Source organism: Brassica napus, chromosome C3 (genome assembly GCF_020379485.1).
Source record: "Brassica napus cultivar Da-Ae chromosome C3, Da-Ae, whole genome shotgun sequence".
Classification (NCBI taxonomy): Eukaryota; Viridiplantae; Streptophyta; class Magnoliopsida; order Brassicales; family Brassicaceae; genus Brassica; species Brassica napus.
The window spans coordinates 26,728,719-26,756,501 of NC_063446.1; the positions used below are offsets into that span (position 1 = coordinate 26,728,719).

Here is a 27,783-nt window from a genome sequence, read left to right on the forward strand (position 1 = left end):
TTTTAATATGCCAATTAATCAACTATACTTCTGTTACTACCATCAGCTAATATTCAACTATTTTTCCACTCGTCGTAAAACTTGTCACTGAAAATGATCACCACAAAAATAACCACAGGTCCACAAGTAACTGCATTTAGTCCCTTATGCAAGAGGAATGTTATTTGTAAGTTATTGATTCAAGTAACTGCCTTTCTTAGTCTACAGCTAAGTTATACAAGAGTTGATTAGTTGTAATAATAGATTACTGTGTTTTTTTTTTTTTTGTGTATTACTGTGTATTAGTATGTGGATGTTTTGCTGGCTGTATAGCAACAACTCTTTGTGAATGTTGCACAAGTTTCATATTATATTCGCACGAAGTCGTTGATTTGCAGCTTAACTTAGATATATTTAGTGTTTGGCTTGTTTTAAATAAGATGTTTGTGGATAAATAATTGAACAACAACGTAGCTGAACAACTCGGTATAATGCGTATAATGGAGCGACAACTCGGTATGAAGCTACCTGGCCATGTGCTTCACTGAAAAGTACTTCTCAACTTCTTATAAAATTGATTTTTATCGAATTATTATTTTTCTTTTAAAACAATTATTTAATTAATACGATTATATATAGAAACCCATATAATCCACTGGGATGGCATCTTTTTTATCTTTTTTTAATATTGAATCCATATTTTGAGCAACGTTAGGTGAATAACCCCAAAGCTTCATAAACCGGGTCTGCGTAATTCCAGTTCTTACTATTTTGGGAAAGACGTTGGCTGGTTCCCTTCCTCTCATATTTGATGAACCATGTAAAGTTGTAAACTGCGACACCAGTCTAATGGGGCCAACTTGGGTCTAATAAAAGGCTAAACATTTTTTATTATCAATCCAAAGATACAAACCTTGATCTCTTTCTTGGATACCTCTCTCGTGAGCTTTTCACAGTCAAGACTACTACATTGAAACCCCATCAAGTCTTTAAGCCTTTCTACTGTTACACCCTCAAAGTCCTGCGGCTGAACTGACATGAAATCCGAAAAGAATCTCTCTGCTTCTCTTTTAATCCCATCATCTGTTTTAACAATCTCACCATCAGCATACTGAATCTCATGAATTTCATTCCGTATCTCCCTTATCTTTGCTGCATTATGAAACCCCCGATTGTTACCATCACCAACATCCAACCAGTGCAGCTTAGATTTCTGTTTAAGAACTTCTTCTTCTATCTCAGCTAACCTCTGCCAAGTTGTATAGGCTTTAACTTCTGTTCTGATAGCTTCTGCAGTTGGATTTTCCATCGTCTCCCCTTGCCTTAGACACAAACTTTGGTATGCTTCTCTGGTTCGTCTTGACAAATCCCCCAGCTTTAATTTGCTTAGTGAACGCAAAGGCTGTTTCAAAGCTTTAAGACGCTTTGTGAGTTGAAACATGGCCGAAGTTGAGTGATAAAGAGTTTCCTGATCTCTCCAATAATCCTCTATCAATGGGATAAACTCCGGCATTTTTGCAATGACATTTGTAAATTTAAATGGCTTCCTCTTCCTTCCCTCTTCATCCTCAAAGTGAATTCTGCATCGAAAGTGATCAGAACACCCACCCGCTTCAAAAACACAATACGCTCTGGAACTTTGCAACCATTCTTCATTAACCAGAACTCTATCCAATTTTTTACATATCAAATCCTCATCTCTCTTGTTACACCATGTGTATAACGGGCCTTGATAATCCATATCCATCAATCTACACTTCCTTGTCACTTCCTGAAATTCTCTCATACCCCCTAAGTGTCTTGGAGAATTCTCAAACTCTCAATGTTCTTCCCCTTTAAGTATCTCATTATAATCACCCATAATAATCCATCTTTTGTTTCTGAATAACGGTGTTTCATGATGACTCTGAAGATCCTCCCATAAATTTCTTCTTTCCTCCACAGTGTTAAAAGCATAAACGAAGGAACAAAAGAACTCCTTCGTCTGCCCTTGTAGAAGTACTGAGCACGTTATAAGCTGAGCACTTTTATAAACCGGGGTCATCCTAACTGTAGAATTCCAAACCACCCAAAGCCTCCCCAACTGATTGAATTCATAGTTTGACATGAAATCCCACCCGTGAAACACACTCGAAACAATCCCTGCTGCCTTCTTCTCCTTAACTCTCGTTTCAATAATACATCCAAAATTAAAAGATTGATTTCTCATCCAGCTTCTCACCACATCATGCTTAGTAGACTTGTTGAATCCTCTTATATTCCAGAAAAAGCTAGGCATATTAGTTTTTCCTCAGAACCCTTTCCTGCACCACCTTATGTCTTGTCTTCGACAGTCTAGCAAGATTTTGCAAAGCCCTTCCTTTCCTGCTTTCAGATTGTTTCCCTTCAATACTCTCTTCCATCTTACTCTGATAGACATCCTCAGCTTCTTCACTTCTCATATCCTCCGATTCAGACATTTCTTTTTCCAACTCTTCTTCATTCTCAGTTTCTTCAGTATTACTCAGTGCTGCAAACCTTGATGGTGTTGCAATTTGAACTTGCCCAAACTGTAGGTTTTGAGACTTCGGACTTCTTCCTGCTTTCTCCCCAGATACTCTTTTCCATTCGTTTGTGCATTCTTCCCCTTTGCTACTCTTTTCTATCTTTTTTCCTACTTTTGTGTTCCTCTTTTCCTCCACCACTCCTATCACATCTTGCTCTCCCATACAACTCTTCTCTACATTTTCATTTACCTCCATGATCTCTCCTTCCTCCTTCTCAAACTCAACATTATCCTTTATTCCATCATCTAATACCTCCTCTGGACTTTGGATAATGTTCTCCGGCACTTGAATCTTCTGCTCAGCTACCATCTTTGCTTTGCAGAATGTTTCGAAGTGACCCCATCTACCGCAGGATATACATTTCGGAGGGAGACTAGGATAGGTAAAATCCACAGTTGTCTCAACTCCTTCAATCATGTAGGTTATCCTTGTTGGCAGCTCCTTAATTTGATCAGAAAAGACAAACACCTTTGCCTCCTCAAAATTTGTACAAGCCACTGTCTCTGGGTGGAGCCTATCCGGTTTCCCAACCGTGCTTGTGATGAAACTGAGTCCTTCCCAGGAATACATACTCATTGGCACGCCCTTCAAGTGAACCCATAGTGGAATCACTTTAGCCTCTGAATCATCCTCCTTAGGTGACCATTTTGAAACAATCATCGGGACTCCTGCAATATTCCATACACCTCTCCTTATCACCTTGTTTCTTATCATCTCCTTTGGGATTCGGATTCGCATGGTTTTCGAATCCATCGCATACACCTCCAGCTTCTGATTCTTCTCACCATACGCCCATATCTTGTTAACAATCATGTGAACCTTCGCTATGTGAGGTGCTGTTTCCAGGAACCTCGCAATGACGAAATCATCCCAGAGAGGATTAGCTGTTTCAATGATTTCCTTCGGAACCTCTGCCCACTTCTTCCCATCAGCGATCGCTAGGTCAAAATCGTACTGCTTCATCACCTGCTTTCCCTGAGCCACTGATACCCATGAATCCTTCTCCTTCTGCAGAGAACCCTCTGAAACCTCCGTCGAAACAATCTCTGCCGCCTCAAGAGACAGCGGAGATCGTGAAATTCGAGTCGCTTGCTTCGTCGCCAAAATTGCTCGCTTACAAAAAAAAACGGTAAAATTATTACAGAATTACATAAATCAAATTATTATAAACAGATAAATGCCAGAAGACAATTAAAACAAACAAGTGAATTATGATGCTTTTTTTATCGAAGACTTATTCGCAAACGGATCACCACCACCCACTCAGTTGCATACCTTGTGAGAAACTAATACTGTTATGCGAAAGTTGGGCTAGGTCTTTATTGATGATATATAAAAGCTTCGCATTTGTTGTTGGGCTTTATATCGGGCCGTTACACGATTGTAATGGGCTCTCTTTCAAATATCTAATCCATCAGTTGACCGAAATAGAAAAAGATTCGCGGGTAACTTTTTTAAGACAAAGATGCGAGATTTATTGAGTGGGGACCACCGTCGTAAAAGGTAAAACGTCGCCGTTATCTCTGTCTTCTTCTTCTTCTTCTTCTTCTTCTTATTATTTTACGTTTCTTCTTTAGTAAAAAAAAAAAAAAAGGTTTTCGTCTTCCAAACTGATAGAAGAAAAGAATTCAACTTTGAAAAAAAAGAGAAGGAAACTTCCTCGCTCGTGCTCTTCTTCAACTAGCACCATCATCTGAGATCTAAAGGATTCTAAATCCTTACACCGACATCCAGATCACGAATCTCCTCTATTATATTCCATCTTTCTGAAATCACTCTTCACCAGATCAGACCAAGAACAAGAAGAAAGATATTAGGAAGAAACCTCAAAGTCGTCGGCTTTCTTGTGACCCTTCGTTGACTCTTAAGGTAAAGTTTCCTCTTTTCTCTCTTTCTTACACCATAGTCTCGATTTTTTTCCGGATTCGTCGAGTTTCTTATAGATTGGCGTTTTTAGCAATTTCTTTTAAACAAAAGGAGTTTTGATTTGACTCAAGTAGACAACTTCTTTGAATTTTCAACTTAGATCTCATCACAAGAAGAAGTTTATCCCCTCTAGTCCATGTTTTAGTAGCCAACGAGAGGGTAATGAGTCATTGTAAAGTGCCGGCTCTTATCGAAGCACAAGTTGAAGTAAGTCCACGTCAGCACACTCTTTGATATTTTTAACTGAGATCCTTGTGGGGCTTCTTTAATGAGAGAAGATGATTTACTGTAAACAGATGGGATCGGTTAATGAACTTGAGCACAAAAGCCTGTTTAGACGAGAAGAAGACGATTCCACACATACTAAAGCAGCTTCTCTGATGGAGCAAGGCTCTCTTTCTCCAAGTTTTCACGAACACGCCACTAAATCGCCAAAGAACAGCGTTATAAAGAGCATCAAGATCGTTATTTTATCTAATAAACTCAATCTCTTGTTACCTTTCGGTCCTCTAGCAATCTTGGTCCACTACATGGTAGATAGTAAGGTAAAATCGTTAAGTGTACTAGGGTTTTGATTTCTTGTCTCTTAAGTGTTGAAGTCTCTCAAGAAATGATTGTTTGACTGGCTTCAGGGGTGGGTGTTCTTGCTGAGCTTAATAGGCATTACACCATTGGCTGAACGTCTAGGATATGCCACAGAGTAAGCCACAAACTTACCCTTACCATCATTCTGTTTTGTGAGACTTATGTGGCTTTTTCTTTTTTTTTTTGAAACAGGCAACTTGCTTTTTACACTGGTCCTACAGTTGGAGGCCTTCTAAATGCTACATTTGGGAATGTGACTGAGCTGATCATATCGATTTTCGCTTTGAAAAACGGAATGATACGTGTGGTTCAGCAGACGTTGTTAGGATCCATTCTCTCTAACATGCTGCTTGTGCTCGGCTGCGCTTTCTTCTGCGGTGGGCTAGTGTTTCACCAGAAAGACCAAGTCTTTGACAAAGTAAGCAGGTCATTCATTGTATTCTGCTTTGTTGTTTTTGTTTTATTGATATTCGTGTACTTGTGCGTCCAGGGAATTGCAGTTGTGAACTCAGGATTGCTTTTGATGGCTGTGATGGGGATACTCTTCCCAGCTGTTCTTTATTACACGCATAGTGAGGTTCATACCGGATCATCAGAGCTGGCCTTGTCAAGATTCAGCAGCTGCATAATGCTTATAGCATATGCTGCTTACCTTTTCTTCCAGTTAAAGAGCCAGTCTAGTTCTTATAGCCGTCTTGAAGAGGTTTGTTGTTGTTGTTCAAACATTTGTTTTGTGTAATTGTGTTCGACCTGGACTTATTTTCTTGCTTGATGTATGATTGAAACTCTAGGAAGCAAATCAGAACGAAGAAGCTTCTGGTGAAGATGAAGATCCTGAGATCTCCAAGTGGGAAGCTATCATATGGCTCTCAATCTTGACTGCTTGGGTCTCTCTTCTCTCTGGCTATCTTGTTGATGCCATAGAGGTAGTAATCAACGTTCCTTTTCTTGTCCACTGCTAGAGTTATATTCACTTACTTAAACTTGTGCCATATGGTCTTTATGCAAATTGTTTTCCTTCAGGGTGCCTCGGTTTCTTGGAACATACCGATAGCTTTCATCAGTGTCATATTGCTTCCTATCGTTGGGAATGCAGCGGAGCATGCAGGAGCTATCATGTTTGCCATGAAAGATAAACTGGTAGGCAGATTAGTTCTTGAGTCTTAACATCTCAGTTTGCCTTGAGACACTGTTAAACTTCTTTCTTTTACCTCTACAGGATCTGTCATTAGGTGTGGCTATTGGTTCCTCTATACAGATCTCCATGTTCGTGGTATGTAACATGAGTACATCAGTATATATCATCTTTGGTCAACAAAGCTAGTTCAATGATCTCTGTTGCTGGTTTGTATTGTTTAGGTACCGTTCTGTGTGGTGATTGGATGGATGATGGGTGAACAGATGGATCTCAACTTCCAGCTTTTTGAGACGGCTATGCTGTTCATAACCGTTATAGTTGTAGCTTTTTTCCTCCAGGTGGGTTAAGTCTCACCACCTTTTGGAGTGGCCCCAAAACATCAAAAATCAATGACTGATTATGTATATGTACACAGGAAGGGACATCGAATTACTTCAAAGGATTGATGCTCATTCTTTGTTACTTGATAGTTGCTGCCAGTTTCTTTGTACACGAAGATCCTCATCAAGGTTAGTTTGTTCATTTAGTGTTTAGTGTGCAATCATTAGCATTTTTTCATTCTCTTCATTGCATCTAACACGAACAGTGTGATGAAATCTTTCATGCTGATCTCTTGTTCATTTTTATTTATTTTTGTATTGGTTAGATGGTATATAAATACTATGGAAGAGTCTGGTGTGAAGCAAGCTGGGTCTTCATTACAAGCTGATGATTTCACGAACACGAAGTTTTGAGGAGAGCTGTAAAACTGATTCTAATATGGTTTCCATATACTTATTTCTTTTGGCATTCCCCCCCCCCCCCATAAAAAAATGTATACTCTTCTTAGCCACTTAGAAGGTTGCACGTTTTTGATTATTTGCGACGCTGTTATAAGAAGATTGAAGATTTGTTTCTCGTGTTCTTGCCGCTCTGATCTGTTATGACCCCAACAAGCCACCATGTTTACGTTGTACGTTCTATAACACATTTGGTTGATATTCGTTCTGAAGTATATAAACCGAAACCAAGGTTTTAATTTTAAAGGTCATTCATTACATCTGTTGGGCATAAAATGAAAAATAGTATATAACACAAGTATAAGAGTACAAAGGTGTAACTGTCTCTCCTTAAGTGTATTATTCTTAAGTCTTTTGAACGAAACTGAGTTTTCTCCAACATAAATCAAGCAAAGTACGATGACGAGGATGATGTATCAGCCAAGACCTGCAAATGTTGGGACAGATTATCACATTATTTTCTTCAATCTAAATTTATTTGATAGTGTGAAGTAATTATGTGGAAGTTTCCTGGTTTATACATTTATTTAATCAAGGACAAAAATGCGAATGCCGAACTCATTACCTCAAGTTGTTCTTCAGTGAAGGAGTCTTTTTGGATGTTCCACGTATCTGCATGGGTTCGCCGGAACTCAGCCACAGCTTTAGTCACAGTGGATTTTACAGGCGTAGGTTCACCAGCGAAACGAGCCAGTAAAGTCACATGATCCGGTAACCAGCTGAAACATTTGTCAAGATGTTTCAGATTATTCACAGAGTATCCCAAGCTTTTAAGCTCTGCATCACACAATTTAATGTAGAAAAATGTTTGAACCTGGGCATGTCATAAGGAACAGACAGAACTGAAGCTACCAAACCAAGAACGGCTCCATGCACCGTCGCTATGGACTGAGTTGAACTTGATTTCCTGTAACACACCCATTTGTTTCTTCGATCATATGCTTAAACAAAATCGAGGAGAACTTAAAGATGAAAATGCTTAAGAGGGAATAAAGGGAAACCTTCGGTTTCTTTTCTTTTGGATCGAGTTTGCCTCTGCATAGGATCTATCACGAAAATCTGCAGCAAAATCTTCATCTCCTCCTTTCATTAGACCTGCTAGAACTGCTGCAGCATGTTCTCGTACCTGAAGACCAGATTATATGATTTCATTATTTTCAATCCCTAAGCGCTTAAACTAACCAGATACAAGTATAATTCACAAGATTTGTGGAGAAAAGCAAAACTAGAGCTTGCCTCTACTTGGCTATCAACAAGGAGCTTTTCCACTGTTTTCCATATCTTCTGTTTCTCCTCATGGGCGAGTATGAAAGTATGCCTAGCAAGAAAGGTTAAAGTAGATAAGCTTTGTTAATCAACAGCGCTTTTTTTGTCACCTTGCTATATAGATCACATATAATTATATTACCTGTACATAAACGTTCTCAGATATGTCAACGTTGAAGATCTTATCCGCCAGTTAGAGTCATCAGCAGAAGAAAGAATAACTTCAATGACTTTCTGTAGATGAGATCCTGGGAAAACCCGCCATTTCAGCAGCTCAAAGGCTGCCTTAGCTAATGTGGACAGATCTTTATGCGATGTTTCCTTCAATAGTTTGAAATAAATACTCCATGATTCCCAGCCAAGGAAATGAAACTTAGAAGAAAGAAAGTAATACAAATATAACGGTTATACCTGTAAGGATATCACCGGATAGAGGAATCCCGCAATTACATCTCCTAGATATGAAGACCTCCCAGATTTGAAAGATGAGATGATGAAATGGAAGAGCTATATATAGGATTAAAAAAAAGAGAGAGATTAGTATCAAAATTTCTTATTAAAAGGAAGAAAAAGAAAATTCTCCCGGATATTAAGACAGCCAATACCGTTTCCATCCATTTAACATCATCTAGAGAATCGCCATTTTCCATATCTACATCTGCTGAAGTGTCCATACTATCTGATATGCTAGCTTGTTGAATGTTCGTAACAGCTTCAGACGCTCTTGCACTAATCAACTTGAACCAATTTTCCTCCTTAAGTTGGCTATCAACATCTGTTCTACCTTCTTCAGATGGATGTTTTTGTTGATATGACATCCGCAGCCGAATGTTGGAGCATAAAACTGAAAGAATTACACCGATAGCTTCCCTTATCTATTCATAGTCACACAAAAGTAACAGACCTTTCAGAATTTTATTTTGACACCTTTTCGATTGTCAAAAAACACTCAAATGCATGATTCAGCATGAAAACGAGGGGCAGAGATGAATAAATGAATGTGAGAAGTCTTACTTGTGCTGAGGAATGGGACATATTACGGATCAATTCATCAAGAAGCGCAATATGTAGCTTTACTTCTGATACAGGCATCTTTGGTGGAGATAGTTCTATCAATGCAGCCGAAAGAAAAGCATACCGCTTTGAAACAACAGTGGTGGTTGCAGTTGGTGGCAATGGTGCCACAATACAGTCTAAAATTTGTTGTCTCATCATAGGAATTTTCGTTCCTTGTTTCCCTTTCCCCGTGACAGCATAACGTATGCAAGTAGCCCACTCCGGTATGGATTCTACTGATTGGCCAAGAATAACATTCTGCAACTGAACCATTATCCAGCTATCCCACTCACTTTGAAGACCATTAACATCAGAGTGCAGTAAACCTGCTAATGTTTCAGCAGCAACACACTGTTTTGGCCTCTCCTTGGCGTTACAAAACTCCTCTAAGGGACTTTTAAGTGCCAGCAACACAGGCACTCCACATTCCTGTGCTAAACGCTTGAAGATTCGAGCAAAACTTGGGTAGAATATATCACTTCCTAACAAAGATATCCAGCTAGGAGTTCTGGGCCATGAAGCCGAAAATTCAAAATAGAAACGAGTGATTGACTTGTCCGCCATGCTCTGGAAGGATGAACTTCCGTGATTACATCTAGAGGAACTATCAGTGTCAGTGATATGAATATGAGAAAGACTTTCGAAAGTCTCCTTGAAGAATCCTTCCTCTTGGAAAATTTGGCTCAATGCTAAATCAAGGGACGAGTTGGCATTTTCTTGGGAAGACACAGGAGGTTGATCCTTCCCTTGCATCTTATGAGGTGATTCTTTAAGCAGCGTATTTAAAGCTGAAATTGCCAGTATTCTCGTCTGAGGAAGTTGACTCTTTAAGTTTTTCAAGAAGTGTCCTGGGAATAATAAACATAACCTTAGTTAAGAAGGAGAAGCTCAAATAACATGAAGAAAATACTTCCCATATCTACGACCAACTAATATATGTACCAGCAGTTTCATTAAGGATTTTGAAGGAGAAGGCTGGGTCCATCCTACAGGACATAGCTAACAGAAGGAGCACTCTGTTAGCCATCAAGTTGTACCTGACACAAGAAAAAAGACAAAAAAAGCATAATGATTTCATACCTTCAAAATTATGAATCTGAGAGATGGGGAACTCAAAGTTTAAATAGGTTTATGAAAATTATTTCCAATGACAAATTTATCAATGGTAGAGTAGAATTACCTCCAATGCAAGCTAGAAGAATCAAAACTCATGGAGCTGATCTGAGAAACAAGATCTCCGGAAGTAGAGCCCTCAACATGGCTATCCAACGAGCGAAGTATGTTTCTAGACAGTCCCGCAAAGTGAATGTTATATTTGACAAAAAGCTGCAAGCATAAAAACCTTCAGGCAAAAACTCAAAGAAAGAAAAAGGCATTTACCCTAGTAACAAAGAGTGAGCTCTTACCTCAATAATTGCTTTTTGGGATTTCATAGATTCGTGATGAGAACTACAAAAGATTGAAAATAAATCTTAACACCAACATTACAAGCATATTTGTCCTTGCCAAGAGATATAAGTAACTGATCTAGGAGATGTAAGAAGGTTACCTTGAAAGAATCCCAAGAAGAAAAGAGGAAAATGATTTTGGATCCTGGAGTAGCAGAACAAACATAAGATTTTACCATTGAAAATAGAGCAAAAACAACTAACACTAAATGTCTACCGTCGTCAAATGCTTGAGAACACTCTGTGAAGAGAGAATGCCACAAGAACCAAGGACTACATTCTCTGGTGCATCAGGATTTCGCAAGTTCTCACTAAGGGACCCAACACACTTTGAAAGCAATGGCGGCCATCTCTTTAACAGCTTCAACAAAGATTTTCCAGCAATCCTGAATACCACAATAATGCAAAGCCTAGTCAATTAATGCATTGAAGGAAGGCCCTTGTAGAAAAAAATACAGACGAAATTCTGGTTGAAGAAATTTACAGACGAAATCCTTTCCCAAACTTAAGCCTATAACCAATTATTTATTTACATATTTGAACCACAGATGGGACAAAAGTACTCACACTCGAACAGTCTCATAATTGTGCAGGCAGAGGGTCAAAAGATCATCAACCAAAAGTGCCAAGGATGCTGGTGGAGAGAAGTTCCCATCTGTACGAAACAGATGATAGGACGATTGTGATGATCTCCATGTGTTGTGCATGTACGCCTTGTCAATGAGCGCCCATCTAGGCCTGGGAGACAAAAAGATTTACATGAAATTAAAATCATGACGTGTAGGTTTTCAATTAGGACAAAGGGAGAATTACCTTCTCTTGCCCTTAGAATGAAACTCAGTAATAAAGTTCGCTGGGGGCTCCACAATAGCAGCAGATTCCAGTTTCCAAGCCTGCCTGTGATTATACCATTCATCATACTCCAGACTGCCTGCAAGCACTCAAAGTAAAGTGTTATATCAAGAGAAAAACATGTAACTAGTCAACTTCAGAAAGGAAGCGCGCCAAAGGCTTTCTGCAATACCATAGTTTCCTAAAGCGTCCATTATGCGGATTATTAATACCAGCAAGATGCTGTCATCTGATTTTTTCTCTAATAAGTATCTGTAAACATCACAACAATATTTTCAGTTGAACGCATATGCTTTTTGGAGAGAAGCAAGTAAAACAGCTACTGAAAACATATTACTTGCAGGCTGCATGGATGGTCTCAGCAGTTCTTTCTCGTATTTCAGCACTGCCAACAGAGGAACCTGATGCTCCAGCTATAAAGAACGGCAGCTCTTCGACCATATCGTGTTTAGGTGATGGCCTGAAATCAGGGAGGCAAGACAAAACACCTTGCAATGTAGAATCTATGCGCAAAAGAGTCACTTTTAGGTGTGTTTTTTCATCTCCTGCACCACAAACAGCATCAATCAGGCACACGTATAAAATTTTGGAGAAAACAAGTATGATACCATACATTCTGCGTTAATATTACAAATGCAATATATAAATGTAAGCCTTTAAGTCTAACATGAAACATGCCAAGCAGATCGGCATACGATTGCAAATATGCAAATATCATTGATGTAAGAATGAATCACACAAAGGAATGACTGAAATTACCTGCATCAGAGTGAATGTTTGATTGGCAAATTCTCAAAAGATCATCTAATGCTGACTGAAGATGAAGGTCTATGAGCTCATTGGCAAACTGAATTTCCTCTTTGGTGGGAACATGCCACCTGGAATGCACCACCTGCTCATCCTTAGAAGAAGCTTTGGTGCTTATCCATTCCTCCAAAGCAGGAGCAGCAGGGTGACGAGACAAACATCTAACAAGGATAGAAACATTCTGTTATATGAAGAGACAAAAACCACACACATCAAGATGTTAATGACAAGCGTTCTTGAGTTATTACGCACTTGTACTGATCCATAGGATAGTAAAGAATAAGACTTCCAAGGAGAGATCGAAGAAGATGATCCCCAGCTCCATTAACCTAAAGGAACCCATCAAATCATCAGACAAGCGAGATAAAGTATACATCACCAAAAATGGCACACATTGGACAAATTTGACTCCAGAGATGTCTTGTCCGTAAATAATACCTTCCAAGATGAGGAATTAAATGCAGAAGAGATAGCTTCGATGAAATGATCTTTATACCGAAGAAGTGAGCTGCCTCCATAAGTGATGGCAACTGACAATACTTTCAGCTGATAATCTATAGCTGCCTCAAGCGCTGGAGAAAGTGTCTGTTTGTCTTTCTGAAAAGGGTGATAAAAAGAGAAGGGATATTTTTAATTTACAAACTGAAGAGAACGCATAAACTTCGACCAGAAACTATTGACAAGCAGAAATACCTTATTGGATCCAAGGGTGTCTGCACTTCCTTTTCCTCCAAACCCAGTGACAGGGGTGTCTTTCAGAGAAGATATAACAGCGAGGATCATTGGTTCAACAATTTGAACAACTGCTTCTTCGGGGTTCGAATGAACACATGCACAACAAAGCAGCCCAACCTCGGCAATTGCACCAGGAAGGATATTTGTCCGAACAAACTTTGATATCTTTTTCAATGCCTGTTAGACAGTTAGAGATTAAAGCAATAGAGCAATCAAACTTCTCTTCCATGGAAAAGTATTACGGGTTTTCCAAAGTAACAACGACAAACCAACCTGACTATATAGAGAACCAGACAGCCTTCCTAGTAGGATTTCAAGCATGCAATAGTAATAAGGACCATCCTCAACCAAAAACGTTCCAGATGTTGCAGATGAACTTAGGCCTTCATTTCTGCACCAACAGAAAGTCTTTTATGTAACTGATAATAGACGAGAGGTCAAAATCAAATGCTATATAACAAAGAAGAAAAGACCACAATCATGAAGCAGAATTGTAAGTAATCCTGACTCTGATGCATTACTCACATAACACTGTTGGGTTCCAAGTGCTGTAACAAAGCGATCAAACGGCACAAAAACTCATCTAGCCACTCAGAGAAGGAAGCCATAGTCATGATTGATATGTCATCAGAACTATCATCCAAGACAGCCACCTACAGAATACAAGAATAAAACCCGATTAAAAAAAACAAATCTTTTTGAACAATTAATGTTTGGGAGATTTTCAAGGTTAAAGGAGCGTACATTGGAAAAAATGGATCCAATCAGCTGCATAGTTGCCAAGGTTTTAGGGGGGTCATTGGCATCCATTCCAAGCAATGCATTAGATAGAGAAATCCCAATAAGATCAAGAAACATTCTATCGTCCATATCACCACCAAGCTCTTGTTTAGCAGTTGACATGTAAGACTGCAGGATTGACCGGCCAGCAAATGCAACAGACATCATAGCAGTTTTTAACTGGTGGGTGGCAGTCGTCTGATACACACAAACATTTACTATGAAGTGAGTAGACTGATAGACGAGAACTTTTCTTTGACGGGGAAATCAAATAGACTAAAATAGGGATGAAAAAGTCAGGCAATATAAAAGAAGTGAATAAAAACTACAAACCGTTTCCAAAGCCAAATGGAACCGAGACGCCACAAAAGGAAGGACCAAAGAGGGTTCCACATAAGACAGAATGGATGTGGCCGCAGCAACGGTCTCCGAAAGATGTTCGTTCTTGCTATATTGACCACGATCGATCAACTTCAACACCACCTCAACAAAAGCTATCCTTTCCGGCTTTCCTAAACAGACCTTTGATAGACTATCTGGATTCCTGTAGGAATAGGATCTAAGCAAGAGCCTACCACATGCCAATATGATTAAATACAAAAAAAGTAGTGCATAGATTTTCTTACTGCTGCTCTCGCTGTAAACGCTTTTGGAATGCTACTACCAGGTGGAGCAAAAACCGTTCCAAGGAATAAGTCCAACGGCCACCATTAGAAGGATGATAATACCTATATACGAAACAAATAGAGAATAGTAATTACGACGGTTGAAACCTTGCAGTTAAGAGGAAAAAATAAACAATAGGGGTCACTATCTAAGAAAACAAACTGTTCTAAAAGGTTGACAAGTTTCTTGAACTGCTCATGTGCCGAACTTCCAGGTTTCAGAAAGTATACCTGAAACAAAATCCAGGAATCTCAACCCATAAAGATTTATTAGAGCAGAAGAAAAAAGTAAAATGAAGTACTAAAATGAACTTACGATAGACTGTGCAATTGACTTTGATGGAGTCATAGTCCTATTAGGAAACAGAAACCTCGTGTTTCTGGGAACATCAACTGAAAAAGGATATGATCCACTTCCATTTGCGACAGGAACCTAAAAACTGAATTGAATTAGAATCCTGTGTATGGAGAAAAAGAGAATAGACCAATCTGGAACACACATCTCAATCTCATTTAGTTTCCGTTATCTTTACATTTCCAGTGGCCTTTTGAAGCATAACAATTTTTATATCTTCCCTTCCAACAAATTCCATACATTTTGTGAAAGCAAAAATTTATATTTTTTTTTAGACAGTAAAACCCACACAAGATCTCTCGTCATTCAGGCTGGAAATCCAAAGACTTAACCATTAGCAACACTAGGAAAACTTCACTCACCTCGAACATATTCAAGAATCTACTAAAAAGCATGGGCAAGTAGGACTCCCAGTCGATAGAGCTGCATTTTCTTATCACACGAGCTAGCACAGCTGCCCATTGACTGTTCCAAAATTGACAATTTGGTATTGAATCCCAGAGCTCTAAACAGTTGTTTATCCATTTTCTACAAGGTCAGAAGAAAAGATATTAAAGAGTTTAGATTCATTCGAATGTGAGAGAACAAGGGGTATCACTGATCACCAATAAACATATGTCCTTACTCGGAGAAGAAATCTTGATTTTCGGGGTTTGTGGGAAGGAATAATCTCACAAAGCCAGAGCCCTCAAACGAGGAATTATGCCAAGGATTTTCCAAAAGAGACCTGAACGTGGGTTGAAGAAGATTAAAAAAAGGTGATAGAGCAATAGCACCTAATAGTCTCTAATCACAGTGAGCAATTTAGCTACACATAACATCTTAAAGAGCACTACTACCATCTCAACATCTCATGCTAACAACTTACATGAATTCAGACCATATATCCGACGCAGCCCCTTGTGGAAAAAATCTCCTACAGGAACGAGTGAGGGAAGTAACAGCCTCGAAGTGTCGTTGTCTTAACCTCCAACCTTCAGGGCCCGGGCTCCTACAAAGAGTGAAAGCTCGAAAATATTTTAGCATGAACAAAAAAAACCAAGAGGTTTAAAACAAAGCTAGCAAAAATTTCCCTTTCAAGAGTATCTAAGAAAATGGACCCACCACATGCCTATCCCCGCCAAGTGTTCAAAAAGGACTCACCTGCTGAAGTGTGCATGAATCAAGGTATCATACAAGGGCCTCCACTCAACTTTCAAAGACAGCTTCTTACGGTATTTGTTCATCAGCCTGACTAAAACATTACCCCATCTAACCTATTTCACCAAAACCCAATCATTCAAACGGTAAGCATAAAAAAAAGGTAAAAAGGCAAGGGAATATAGAGCTCATTATGGTATTAGTTTCCGAACCTGTGCATACAACTTATCCTGAGATGAATGAAAAATCTGCAAGCCAATCTCCACAAGTTCAGTAACATCTTCCACAGACAAATCACTTTTCGCTCTAACATAGCTGCAAAGGGAAAAAAAAGAAAAAGCGTCATTAGACCATAAACAGCCACAGAAAATAGCCAAGCGCATCATAATAAGAACCAACATACAAAGCTAAAAATCTACAAGAAGCAAATTACAATCCAATCAATCCAGTTAAACCAGTTTGTATAATGATTTTAGTATGAATCCTTAGTCCAACATTTGAAAATTTCACATCAGTCCTAGTCGTCTACACATACTGAACCACGAACACTCAAAAAAACCCTGCGATTCATTGGGAATGAGCTAATCGTCTGTTGATTTGATTTCATTTCATCATCTACGTATTCAAATCGCAATTCGAAAACGAGGAATAGAGCCTCTAAGATAAAAACACTAAAATCTCCACGAGGTTTTAGCGATCGAATCGAGGAGACTCACAGCTCGATAACGGAGATCCACTTGAGAGTGGCGTAAACAGACTCTGGATCATCAGGTCGGTGAAGCTCCTTGACGCATCTCACGACTCGCGCGAACGACTCCTTCTCCTTCTTCGTCTCCTCCGCTACAGGCGGCGGTAGCCATCCATTGAACAGATGCATCCCTTCTTCTTCTTCGTCTCAATTTTCTTCCTTCCTCTTCTTCTTCTGGGACGATGAATTTAAAGCTGCATTTTAGATTTTTTTTTTTTTCTCTCTAGTTTTCTTTTCAAGCAAGAAAAATCTCACAGGAGGAAAAAGCCAAAGAAAAGATTGAAAACAACTTGGCTTCCTTTTTTCATTTTTTTTAAGGAAATAATATATATTGTATTGACTTTAAGCGTTGACTGGCTACCGGCAACTGGCGCGGCAGGTATACCACTCCCTCGAACCGACTAATGATATTTCTTGTTGACCCTTTAAATCTTGCCTGTATTTCAATTTGCACCCATATGTTTTGAAATGTGTGTCACATTGTCATTTTTACAAATCGAAATGATTTAGAGCCTGACTGGTTCAAACGTTGCGGTTGCGGTTGCGGCTGCGGAAGTTTACGGATGCGGTTTCTAGCGATTTTAAGAGATTTGTGCGATTGATTCTGCGGTTAGAAATTTTTGTGTTTGCGGGATACTTATGACTGGTTTAACTACCAAATGCAGCATCGGTTAAATAATAAATTAACAATATTTATATTTTATATAATTATAAAAATATCAAAAATCATAACATTATAATAAATATAAAAATTATATTTAGAAAGTTATAGTTTAAATTTTTTAAAAATTATAGAAAATATTTTATTTAAAATTTTTATAATATTAATTGAAATATAATAGATATATATTAGTATTTTTATAATTCTAATATAAAATTTTATTGAATATTTTTATTTTTGTATTTGTATATTGTGTTTAAGAAAAAAGAAAAATAATTATCCTCCCGCAACCGTCCGCAATTGTCCGCAACCGCCCGCAACCGCAAACGCTAGCTGAAACCAGCTTTTGAATTTATGAGGTTTAGAGCGATTTGAAGCGGTTTGGAGCGGTTTGAGCGATTGTTGCAAAACGCCAACAACCGCAAAAGCTGCGTTTGCGGGTGGTAGCGGAGAAACTAGTCAGTTGTACTATCCGCACCAAGTAACTGCGCCCAATAAATTTCGAATTTAATTCTGGCCGTGCTGGGAGACATGCACGCGTAGATGAGTATTTGTTTTGTCAAAAGGTGGATATTTATGGGCAGCGATATTGTTCATCAAACTTAACATATTCCACAATTTTACCATGTCCATGATGCATGTAAGCATGTATATATTCGTGATGACGATTTATGGCATTCATAATTTCACATTGCAGTTTCTATTTGTGTTAGATTGGGACTTGATATTGACAAAGAAAAACAGTTTGATGATAGAAAATTGAAAGCCAACATCCAACAGAATGTATGAAAGTAGATACTGCACTATATTCCAGAGAGCGTTTTATATTTTGAATGGCTTAAGAAAACAGCAAAGTCGTTGTAGTATAGTGGTAAGTATTCCCGCCTGTCACGCGGGTGACCCGGGTTCGATCCCGGCAACGGCGCATTCTTTTTTTTCTGGATTTGGGCCGTTTTGAAGTCTCAAAGCCCATGTATGTGACCCATGCCCAATAAATCCAAAAAGTCCAGGGACATCAGGGAAGAATGAACCAAAAGAGCTTTTAAAAATCCAACAGAAATGTTAGGCTAGCGGCTAGCCACGTCCCAACTCGTTCAAAGTGTTTTTTTTTTTTTTTTTTGCTAAATTTCGGAACTCGTACAGTGTCAGAGTCTACAACAGTGAAAGAACCGGTTTTCATTAGCCTTGTTTACTACTTTATGCATTTTCGAATCTAAACGTGAAATATAACCAAGCCGTGTTGAGTTATTTTCGTTTGGTTCGAGTGGGAATGTTTGTATATATGTGCGGAAAATAAGATAGTTTTGTTTAAATAGTCAAATCAATCTTATTGCAGTTGATTTGATATTGTCGGAGCTGCATCAACATAAAAGTTTGCAGTCTTCAAACGAGATTGAATGTACATGGAATAGTGAGTTGTCTGAGAGTAAACATATGAAAAAAAACCCGAATATTGTAGTGGATGGGACCATAACACGACGTGATTTTTTTTTCTGCTGATTATATAAAGCAAGTGTACAGTATAAATGTCCCAAAGATAATGTTAACCCAAAAAATATCTTGAACAAAGACATACCTATCCTCATAATCTAAGTCAAATTTACATTTTTGTTAAACTTGTAGCCGGATATAAGCAAGGGTGAATGCGTCATAACAACATATTTTCAAACCAAATCCTATTATCAACTTATCAAATTGTTTTACCAAAAAAAAGACTTATCAAAATTGTAGATATGGTTTAATTAATTAACCCGAACAATCACTAGATTTCAGATAACTTTTTAAAATTAAAAATAAAATAATAAAAAATTAAGCAAGGAAGATAAATCTCATCTCGCTCTCGCTCTCTCTCTCTCTCTCTCTCTCTCTCTCTCTCTCTCGTCGCGTTTCCATCTTGGGCTGTTCTCCGGCGGCCGATCCCGTCTCGTCGCCGTAGATCGATTCGAAGAACTGAACAATTCGTTCTAGATTTGATTCCTCCCAATCCTCCTAGGGTTTGTCCCTCTTTGATCTGCTGTTACTGTATTAAGGCTTGAATCGTCCTCGTATGTCTAAAATTGGATGGTGTGATTTTGTTAGGGGTTTGTGTTATTGCGCATGAACTGGGCGAATCCAATTGTTTCAGATGTAATTTTTTTTTTCAATTTTGTAGGTTAGGTTTTAGATATTGAGGATTGATTAGTTGCATGTTTAATCCAATATTTTTGTTTTAGTTAACATGCCAAAGTTTACTACTCTTTGATGTGCAAAGTCTGTATCTTTATGCCTAGTTTTGGATTTTAGGAATGTAGAGTTTTTTTTTTATTGGTATGGTGGTTTCTTCTATTGGAGATTTTTACTAATGTGTTTGATATACGTAGGTGCTTTTGTTTACTACTCTGCTAAAAGGAAAATGTCTAATTACCAAGGGGATGCTCCGGCTGAGTACATCGAAGACGTGGATGATGAGATGGAAGATGTGGGAGATGATATGGATGAGGAGTTCCGTGCCGATGATGATGATGATCTCGCTGCTTCTGATTCTGATGTCGAGGAGTTTGACTACTCTGTATGTTACTTATCTAATTGGTTGGCTATGCTCCCTTATCGTCTCTGTTTCAGCTTCTGATTTTGTGTTTTTTTTTTTCAGAATAATAAAATAGCTGATACCTCGGCGGAACAAGCTCGGAAAGGGAAAGATATTCAGGGGATTCCTTGGGACAGGCTTAGTATTTCTAGAGAGAAATACAGACAAACTAGGTTAGAGCAGTATAAGAACTATGAAAATGTCCCCAATTCCGGGGAAGCATCCGAAAAAGTAAGGATTTTTAATTCTCTCATCCTCCACTTTCTTTTGTTAGCACAGCTACTTAATGCATCATTGTTTTTTCGCATGGATTCAGGTTTGCAAGGTCACACAGAAAGGGGGACAGTTCTATGACTTTTGGCGGAATTCAAGATCTATTAAATCCACCATACTTCATTTCCAGGTTTTCTTTTTTGTGCTCAGAGTTCTTTAGCCTTTTTGTACTAGTTGATTGTCTTGTTCTTTTACATGGTTGAGGACATTATATTTATCTACTAGTTAAATAGTTCCATCTGATCAACAATCTGTGTGTTTCATAGTTGAGGAATCTGGTGTGGGCAACTTCCAAGCACGACGTGTATCTGATGTCCAATTTCCTGCTGACACATTATTCTTCTCTAACGTCCGGAAAGAAGGAAGTTCTCAATGTTCGCGGTCATGTTGCACCATCTGAGGTTCGTTCTTGTCAGAATGTGAAGTTCCACATAGATGTAACTACATTATTATAATTTGGATTCTGATTTGCTTTTCTTCTTTTTCTTGATTCTTGCAATTAGAAACATCCTGGAAGTTTGTTGGAAGGATTTACGCAGACTCAAGTGAGCACACTTGCAGTAAAAGACGACTTTCTAGTTGCTGGTGGATTTCAAGGAGAACTTATTTGCAAGGTAAGACTCTAGGTTTATTGATTACGGATTAGTCACACTGGCTGCGGGCATTCTCATTGACGAGCTACATCTGTTCCCACTTTCGACATTGGTTTCAGCATCTTGATAGACCGGGCGTCAGCTTCTGCTCTCGTACGACTTATGATGATAATGCTATTACCAATGCTATTGAGATTTACAACAAACCCAGGTTTTTGCTCGTCTTTTTGCTTGAGGGTCCACATAAAATCATTCGAGTCACTGTTTCTAACTTTGTTTTTGTCTTCTTTTCACAGTGGCGCCCTTCATTTTACTGCCTCGAATAATGACTGTGGAGTTAGAGATTTCGACATGGAGAGATACCAGCTTGTTAAGCATTTCCGTTTTCCTTGGCCAGTGAATGTAAAGTCCTTGCTTCTTTCATGGTTTTGCTTGTGATTAGCATAGCTCTGATCTCTTATACTTAGGACATATAATTTGAGTTACCAAATCCAAGTGATAAAATGTATGTGAACTGAATCATCTAACATTGTTTTGTTTCCTGTTTGTTGGTACAGCACGCATCCTTGAGTCCTAATGGTAAATTACTGGCTATTGTTGGGGACAATCCAGAGGGCCTTATAGTAGACCCCAACACGGGAAAGGTACATCCTGGTTCAAAGTGTGTAAACTAGTCTCAAATGGTTGGTCACCACGTGATTGATAATGGCTCAAATCTTTGGAATGTACTCTACAGACGCTGGAAACACTATCAGGACATGTGGACTATTCCTTTGCCTCGGCGTGGCATCCTGATGGATTCACTTTCTCAACTGGAAACCAGGACAAGACCTGCCGTGTATGGGATATCCGTAACCTATCTCAATCCGTTGCTGTCTTGAAGGGTAACCTTGGAGCAATCCGGTCAATCCGCTACACATCCGATGGGAAATACATGGCCATGGCCGAACCAGCCGACTTCGTCCACGTCTATGACGTCTCAAAGGGTTATGAAACAGAGCAGGAAATCGACTTCTTTGGGGAGATCTCCGGAATATCGTTCAGCCCTGACACAGAGGCGCTCTTCATTGGAGTATGGGACCGCACTTACGGTAGCCTCCTTGAGTATCATCGGCGCAGGAACTATTCCTATCTTGATTCGTTTCTTTAAGCGAGAAGAAAAGTATACAGTCAATGAATAAAAGAGAGCTCATACAGCAACCGGTGAACACAACAGAGGCAAACCATAGATGTGTTGTGCAAGTGCTAGTAGTTAGTGTCTTTTTGTGTACTTTACCGGCTGATGTGTTGTATACTTATGTCTGGTCTTCTAAAGCTTCAAACTCGTTCAAGATGTGTACAGAAAGAGCTGGCTCTTTGGTGGCAAAGACTAGATGATGTTGCTGAATCTGGACCCTGGTCCTCTGTTTGGTCGCTTGTGAGTCTTTTCTCTTCTTGTATTTGTGATTGTTGTAGAAACTCGAGTGTTAAAGATCCTTTTGAGCTGGTTCTGAGTTTAGAATGTGGGAGATGCTTTAACTCTACTATGGAATCTCTTGTCCTTTATAATTCGAGAAACACCTTAATAAATTAATAATAGTAGTAAGTTTTCTCTCTCTCGTAAATAGCAATAGTGAAATGAAATGTATATTTCGATACTGTTTCTTATGGTATATGTTCTGAATACTTGATTGAAAATATGAAAAAAAAAAACAAAAATGATTTTGACGACACAACATGAACGATGAAATCTATTGTTTTCAAGTTGGTATAACTAAACGTGAAGCAGGAGAGCATTGGAGGACCAGTAAACGAAGTATGAAGACGAGCAAGATCAACTGTGTCAAGAAATAGAAACTTGACTTGCATGTTTTCCCCAAGAGGTTTCCACGGTTTGGTTCAGGATCTTCTGTCAGAGAAAGCACCTTGCTCGGTTGTTCTTCGAGTACTTGTAGTGATGAACTCAGAGATCTTGTGAGCACCAAGTGCTTAATTTCAGCTTCCATCCTTCTCCGGAAAACGCCTTCAAGCTCAGATTCAATCTTTGAGTATTCAAGTTCTTGGATCCTCGCTTCCTTTTCGTTGAGATCAGCTCTGGCTTCCTCGAGTTTGTGTTGGAGATGTTTTACCTTCTGCTTCAAGATCAGTACCTGTGATCCTGAGGAGGTTGACTTCTCTTCTCTACAATTTTCGTTTCTTGGCTTGTCCGAAGGTAATGGTAGAGATTCCTTACCAAGCTCCTGGAAGCTTTTAAGCTCTGCACATGTTTCACTCACATAGTTAGATTAGAAACATCATATAACAGCATAACATGTGTCCTATAAGACATGCAACATCAGCAATTATGGTTTGTGTGCCAAACCTTTCCAAAGAGCATCATGCAAAGCTGCAAGGTTTCTGATAGAATCTGCAATTTGATCCTTGTCTGCCCAGTAATGGTTTTCCTCCTTACACTCACCATCTCCATCTTCATCTTCATCTTGTTCCCCGTTCTCGCTTCTGCTATGTGTTTGGACTTCCTTCCTCTCATCATTCCCTCCGTGGTTATTCGCAGCAGAAACTGCACCACTCGAGAACACAAAATCACTACTTCTCAAGTCAGAATCCATGCTTGAACAAGGCTTCTGGCTTGCATTCTTGATGGTATCCCTCCAGATCTTCCCTTCACTACCTGAAACAATCTTCCCTCCTACAACATTCTTTGCAGCTACGGAGTTACCGCTACCCTCTTCACTCTTCTCAAAACCTTGGCCTACACTAAACATAAAACTCGGATCTGGACTAAACCCATTTGCCACACCTTGAAGATGATGATGATGATGCACAGCCATATTCACAGATCCAACAGAGCCTTCACTACTCTGCCTCGCTTCAACAGAAGACAAGTCCACATGTTTCAAAGGAGGATTCACCAAACCAGTCAACCCACGCTTCAGCAATTTACTACCTTCATCATCAGCAGGTGTAGTAGTAGCCTCGGCCTTCACAGGACCATCTCTTTTGATCCTTCTCCATTTCTTCAAACCGAATCCTTTTCTCGTCGGTGTTTCAGCCTTTAAACTATCAACGCTGTTGGATCGTTGAGGTGATCCAATACCTTCCACAGATTCAGGGACTGAATGATTCATTCCTAAAGGCATATAACGTCAATTCCAGTTCAACGATCATCCAGAAACTTGCAACAAAAAAAAAAATGCAATTGGATAAAGCGGAAGAGCGTACCACTTTGAACAAAAGAAGGCTTCCCTTTGAGAGTTGACAGAAGAAGCTAAAAGACTTTTGAGAATCAATGGTCATGCGACGGAGAAAGCCGCCGACATTATTGAGGTTTAGTTAAAATTATTACAGGAATATCAAACATGGGATCCACATGACATAAACCCACTGCGCACAGCTGGCCGACCGATCTGGATTAGAACATGTTGTCGGAATTGTATTGGGAGACAAATTTTATATTATGATCCCAATATATTGGGCCATTAAGCCTATTAAGTTCTTTTCAAGCCCGTTTAAGTAGTTTTAATTTCCTTGGAAGTTTTTTTGTTCCTTTGGTTCATTTTTATTAAGAACTTCGTATGACTAGAATACAATTGTATGGAACAGCGTTAGAGCATCCTTATCGTGGGATGTTAAATGGGTCTTTAAGGTTTTTAGATTTTAAAATTAAATGAAAATTGAGTAATTAATAAAAGAAGTCCCTTAATTAAGGGACACAAGAACCGTGTCTTGTGAGACACGTGTTGGCATACTGCTCATTCTCTCTTCCTCTCTCTTTCCTCGTTCTCATTCCGCCTCTTCGATTTCTCGATCTCTCTCGAAAGCATCGACGGTGATTCTCTCTCGGCGGAATTGAAAGGAATCGACGATCGGCTCTCCTAGCCGGACTCGACGATGGTGTCTACTCGACGGCTCAGAAGATGAAGACAACAACTGATCTCCTATGCTTCTTTCAAATAATTCTCGTTTATTGTAATAATCTTTGTTTTCATATTTTTATTTAAAAGTCTATGTTTAAAATGTTATCTTTTATTATGTTTTATGTAATAAAACAATTTTAATTTTAATTAAATATGTTTAATATTATTTTATTTTTAAGAACCCAAAAATAAAAGACTTGCAATAGAGACATAAAAAACTCAAGTTTCTTAATCAATTTTATTCCTTAAATACTATAAAAAAACAATTAAGAGACTCATTATGGGTTTGTAGGATAAAAATGCTCTTAGGACATCAAACATTTAATAGTTTTGACAAAGTTTTTTTTTTTAAATAAGAGATATGAGAGAAAAAGAAAAGGAAAAACTCGAAAACAACTTCTCTCTCTTCAATTGGTATATTTTTTCAAAAAAAAACGAATTTTACTAAACATGATTAATTTATTTCAGTGTGTTAATATCTTAATGCTTAAAATTCATTTTGATGAATTCATCAATAATGATGCTCTTTAGCTGGTGAATTTTGGAGTTTGGAAATTAGATAAATCTATGTGCTTATTTCATTCAAGATTTTAGATAAAATTTTATAGGTGTTACAAAATGTGAGGAACAAAAAACGAAAGATAAATGCGTCTTTTAAATGAAGAAGAACAAAATTACTTAAGGTCTAGACGTACATACATTTCAATTTCATGTATATACGAATAAACCAGATACTATTTAAAAATCAATTTGATAAAAGTAAAAATAATGAAATAACAGGAAAGTAAATCGTGCAAATGCCTCTCATCGATCAAATGAACAGAATAATCGAAACTCTTTTGTTGCATTGTTTTGTAAAAGTTAACTTAGGCTCCAGCGTAAGGGTTGACAGGTTTAGGTGTGTTTTTGACGAGACCACATTGGAGGCTTGTCTCAGGCATGTTGTATTCATCTCTAAGTGATTTCTCTGGAGACAAGATACTAGCGTAAAGCTGCTGTCCTAAGTAACGCCTCTCGCTGTTCTCAGATCGAATGTTCCACATTCCACAGTTATCAAATGTGAGCAAGATCGCTGCCCAACACTTCGGGTAGACTTGGACTGTGTGTCTGCTCACTGCGTCCAAGAGGTTGTAGTTCTTTCTCTTCTCTGGAGTCCAAGTCCCTGGCTCAACACTTTATAAAATAACAATTAGGTTAAAACGAGATGTTACTTGTGACGCAAGTTAGTATTTGTTTAATTGTTTCACTTACGCGACGGCGAAGAAAGAGTAACCATCCAAGTGCCAAGACTGAACACTCTTCTCGTGATTCTCGAACACCACCTCAACGAAGGTACGGTGAGTGATGTTAAGAACGTTTGGCTCGATCTTGATGTTCTTGATCTGTTCCGGGGTCGGGTCATCGGTGATGATATCGTACTTAAAGACCTTGTCGGTAATACCAAAGTACTCGGCGAGCTTCAACGGAGTTTCGGGCTCTGTGTGGGAGACTCCGTTCAATGCGTACCTAAGCTTACCATCGATTTTTCCCTGAGTGTTCACGAGCTTGATTGTGCGTGTGATGTTGATCTTTCCATAGTGGTAGGATCCCTGAGGGTTAGGCCTAGCTGCACTTGCGGTCAAGTTCCACCTGAATGATCGGAACTGGTTCAACGACCAAGCCCATCCAACAGGACCAGCTGGAAGCTGTGAAGAGGCGGGTCCTTTGCCTCCTTCGTAGCGGAGAAGTCCCGTTGTTGTAATAACCTTCTTCAAGAACCTAGAGGAAGCAACCATGTAGTAATCTTTAGGTTCTTGATTAGCAGAAACGATGGTACCATAGCACTGGCCAACGTGAACGTCCAAAGAGTCGTAATCGTTTTGAAGAACGTGAGATCCTTCCATTTCAACGAGCTTCATTTTGTGATTCTGAATCCTAAAGTTGAGAGATGTCTTGATACCCACGTTACAGATCCTAACCCTGTAAGTCTTTCCAGGTTTCAAGGTGAAGAGTGGTGCGTCTGATCCATCGCCTTTCCCGGACTTTCCGTTGATGACAATACCGTCTGGACGACCAATAGTACGACCACCGTCAAGGAATTTCTTTACCTGAGTGTGGCTCTTAGTGAACCAGTCACCGATGAGGACAGTGTAGTCATCTTCTGGATCAGCATAAGGGACTGGGATGAGGAGACGGCTGTTGACACGGAGACCACCGTATCCACCAGCAGCACGGTGCATACCAGTGGTCGGGTAATAGAAATAGCTTCCGATCTGATCCTTAGGCTGGAAATGGTATGTGTAGTTGGTGCCGGGCATGATCGGACACATAGTCCCTTGTGTCCCATCTTGCCAACAGTTCTTCCTGTGTTGGATCCCATTCCTAAAACATGGCAAGATAAATATTATTAAAATCAGTGTTCTACAAATAGGTTTAGCGCCATATAACAAAATAATAAATTTTCTAAGGATCAGATCGGAAGCTAAATCAGTTTAAAAAATCGGTTTAAATGTTTGGCACTAATTATCTATAGAACATTTAATTATCTTAACAATGATTAAAACACATGTATATAAATCGAGAAATACTATTTGTAGATATTATTTTGGTTAAATTAATGGTTATATACCAAGTGAGGAGGAAGGGTTCGTCTAGGTTATTGAAGACATTGATGATGACATTGTTGTTGGAGGTAGAGTTGATGTTAGGACCAGGGAACTGGCCGTTGATTAGAATGACTTGTTGTGGAACGCCTAGAGGAGAGGCGGTTCCATAGGTCACGTTCCATACATGGTGGAAGTAAGGGTCTTCTGCTCGGACCACCACCGTTGCAGCTGCGGCCAAGTAGAGACACGCGGCTAAGAGTTTAACCCCTCGCATATACAATTTTTATGTTTTTTCGTGGAGGGTATTAATTGTTTACTGTTATTTGATTATGCTTTGAGGTTTGAATTTCGAGTTGAGGAAATGTTTGAGAGCATTTTTATAGGGATTGTAAGACGAATTTTCT

The 27,783-nt window shown here is 39.0% G+C and overlaps 5 protein-coding genes across 6 annotated transcripts; 2 read left to right on the forward strand and 3 right to left on the reverse strand.

Annotated features, from left to right (window-relative positions):
• Window positions 1-4,073: 4,073 nt before the first annotated feature.
• On the forward strand, window positions 4,074-7,199 carry LOC106389113 (vacuolar cation/proton exchanger 2). The gene is made up of 12 exons (XM_013829305.3): window positions 4,074-4,394; window positions 4,552-4,658; window positions 4,748-4,996; window positions 5,084-5,151; window positions 5,229-5,454; window positions 5,527-5,739; window positions 5,828-5,962; window positions 6,060-6,176; window positions 6,256-6,309; window positions 6,396-6,512; window positions 6,590-6,683; window positions 6,821-7,199. Exons 2-12 carry the CDS (start codon window positions 4,614-4,616, stop codon window positions 6,829-6,831), a joined length of 1,329 nt encoding a protein of 442 aa, XP_013684759.1. The 5' UTR covers window positions 4,074-4,394; window positions 4,552-4,613; the 3' UTR covers window positions 6,832-7,199.
• LOC106389112 (proteasome activator subunit 4-like) lies at window positions 7,171-17,099 on the reverse strand. The gene is made up of 35 exons (XM_013829304.3): window positions 16,774-17,099; window positions 16,270-16,372; window positions 16,061-16,173; window positions 15,786-15,908; window positions 15,543-15,644; window positions 15,280-15,445; window positions 14,879-14,995; window positions 14,726-14,793; window positions 14,524-14,625; window positions 14,231-14,441; window positions 13,862-14,095; window positions 13,643-13,770; window positions 13,391-13,508; window positions 13,076-13,294; window positions 12,821-12,979; window positions 12,635-12,711; window positions 12,335-12,543; window positions 11,913-12,120; window positions 11,748-11,827; window positions 11,537-11,654; window positions 11,291-11,461; window positions 10,941-11,109; window positions 10,825-10,868; window positions 10,682-10,724; window positions 10,456-10,601; window positions 10,218-10,312; window positions 9,234-10,123; window positions 8,825-9,094; window positions 8,631-8,726; window positions 8,362-8,540; window positions 8,190-8,271; window positions 7,955-8,079; window positions 7,768-7,860; window positions 7,519-7,672; window positions 7,171-7,380 (listed from the first exon to the last, which is right to left on the reverse strand). The coding sequence occupies exons 1-35, from the start codon at window positions 16,932-16,934 to the stop codon at window positions 7,339-7,341; spliced, it is 5,415 nt and encodes a 1,804-aa protein (XP_013684758.1). The 5' UTR covers window positions 16,935-17,099; the 3' UTR covers window positions 7,171-7,338.
• Window positions 17,100-19,236: 2,137 nt separating this feature from the next.
• BNAC03G37880D (uncharacterized WD repeat-containing protein C2A9.03) lies at window positions 19,237-22,494 on the forward strand. The gene is made up of 10 exons (XM_013829306.3): window positions 19,237-19,460; window positions 19,827-20,014; window positions 20,096-20,263; window positions 20,349-20,435; window positions 20,572-20,706; window positions 20,809-20,919; window positions 21,018-21,109; window positions 21,195-21,300; window positions 21,456-21,542; window positions 21,635-22,494. Exons 2-10 carry the CDS (start codon window positions 19,859-19,861, stop codon window positions 22,046-22,048), a joined length of 1,356 nt encoding a protein of 451 aa, XP_013684760.1. The 5' UTR covers window positions 19,237-19,460; window positions 19,827-19,858; the 3' UTR covers window positions 22,049-22,494.
• A 14-nt stretch (window positions 22,495-22,508) lies between these two features.
• Window positions 22,509-24,327, reverse strand: LOC106389116 (WPP domain-interacting protein 3). Of its 2 annotated transcripts, XM_013829308.3 has the most exons (3): window positions 24,100-24,327; window positions 23,240-24,007; window positions 22,509-23,134 (listed from the first exon to the last, which is right to left on the reverse strand). In XM_013829308.3, exons 2-3 carry the CDS (start codon window positions 24,003-24,005, stop codon window positions 22,638-22,640), a joined length of 1,263 nt encoding a protein of 420 aa, XP_013684762.1. In that variant the 5' UTR covers window positions 24,006-24,007; window positions 24,100-24,327; the 3' UTR covers window positions 22,509-22,637. The 2 variants fall into 2 exon arrangements, with proteins under 2 accessions (XP_013684762.1, XP_013684761.1); XM_013829307.2 differs by having other exon boundaries at window positions 23,240-24,250.
• Window positions 24,328-25,359: 1,032 nt separating this feature from the next.
• LOC106386012 (L-ascorbate oxidase homolog) lies at window positions 25,360-27,701 on the reverse strand. The gene is given in 3 exon segments (NM_001315895.1): window positions 25,360-25,967; window positions 26,046-27,155; window positions 27,403-27,701. Coding segments are annotated over 3 exon segments (1,668 nt in total). The 5' UTR covers window positions 27,654-27,701; the 3' UTR covers window positions 25,360-25,660.
• Window positions 27,702-27,783: the final 82 nt, after the last annotated feature.

What these genes read in the sequence shown, in the direction of transcription:
- LOC106389113 (XM_013829305.3), top strand. Translation starts at nt 4,614, where the DNA reads ATGAGTCATTGTAAAGTGCCGGCTCTTATCGAAGCACAAGTTGAA. An exon ending in TTATCGAAGCACAAGTTGAA is followed by an intron (nt 4,659 to 4,747) that starts GTAAGTCCACGT and finishes TACTGTAAACAG; the next exon opens with ATGGGATCGGTTAATGAACT. An exon ending in TTGCCATGAAAGATAAACTG is followed by an intron (nt 6,177 to 6,255) that starts GTAGGCAGATTA and finishes TTACCTCTACAG; the next exon opens with GATCTGTCATTAGGTGTGGC.
- LOC106389112 (XM_013829304.3), bottom strand. Translation starts at nt 16,934, where the DNA reads ATGCATCTGTTCAATGGATGGCTACCGCCGCCTGTAGCGGAGGAGACG. An exon ending in TGGATCTCCGTTATCGAGCT is followed by an intron (nt 16,373 to 16,773) that starts GTGAGTCTCCTC and finishes TTCCCTTTGCAG; the next exon opens with CTATGTTAGAGCGAAAAGTG. An exon ending in CCCAAAAAGCAATTATTGAG is followed by an intron (nt 10,602 to 10,681) that starts GTAAGAGCTCAC and finishes TTATGCTTGCAG; the next exon opens with CTTTTTGTCAAATATAACAT.
- BNAC03G37880D (XM_013829306.3), top strand. Translation starts at nt 19,859, where the DNA reads ATGTCTAATTACCAAGGGGATGCTCCGGCTGAGTACATCGAAGACGTG. An exon ending in TCGAGGAGTTTGACTACTCT is followed by an intron (nt 20,015 to 20,095) that starts GTATGTTACTTA and finishes TTTTTTTTTCAG; the next exon opens with AATAATAAAATAGCTGATAC. An exon ending in CCGGGGAAGCATCCGAAAAA is followed by an intron (nt 20,264 to 20,348) that starts GTAAGGATTTTT and finishes GCATGGATTCAG; the next exon opens with GTTTGCAAGGTCACACAGAA.
- LOC106389116 (XM_013829307.2), bottom strand. Translation starts at nt 24,017, where the DNA reads ATGCCTTTAGGAATGAATCATTCAGTCCCTGAATCTGTGGAAGGTATT. An exon ending in GCATGATGCTCTTTGGAAAG is followed by an intron (nt 23,135 to 23,239) that starts GTTTGGCACACA and finishes AAACATGTGCAG; the next exon opens with AGCTTAAAAGCTTCCAGGAG.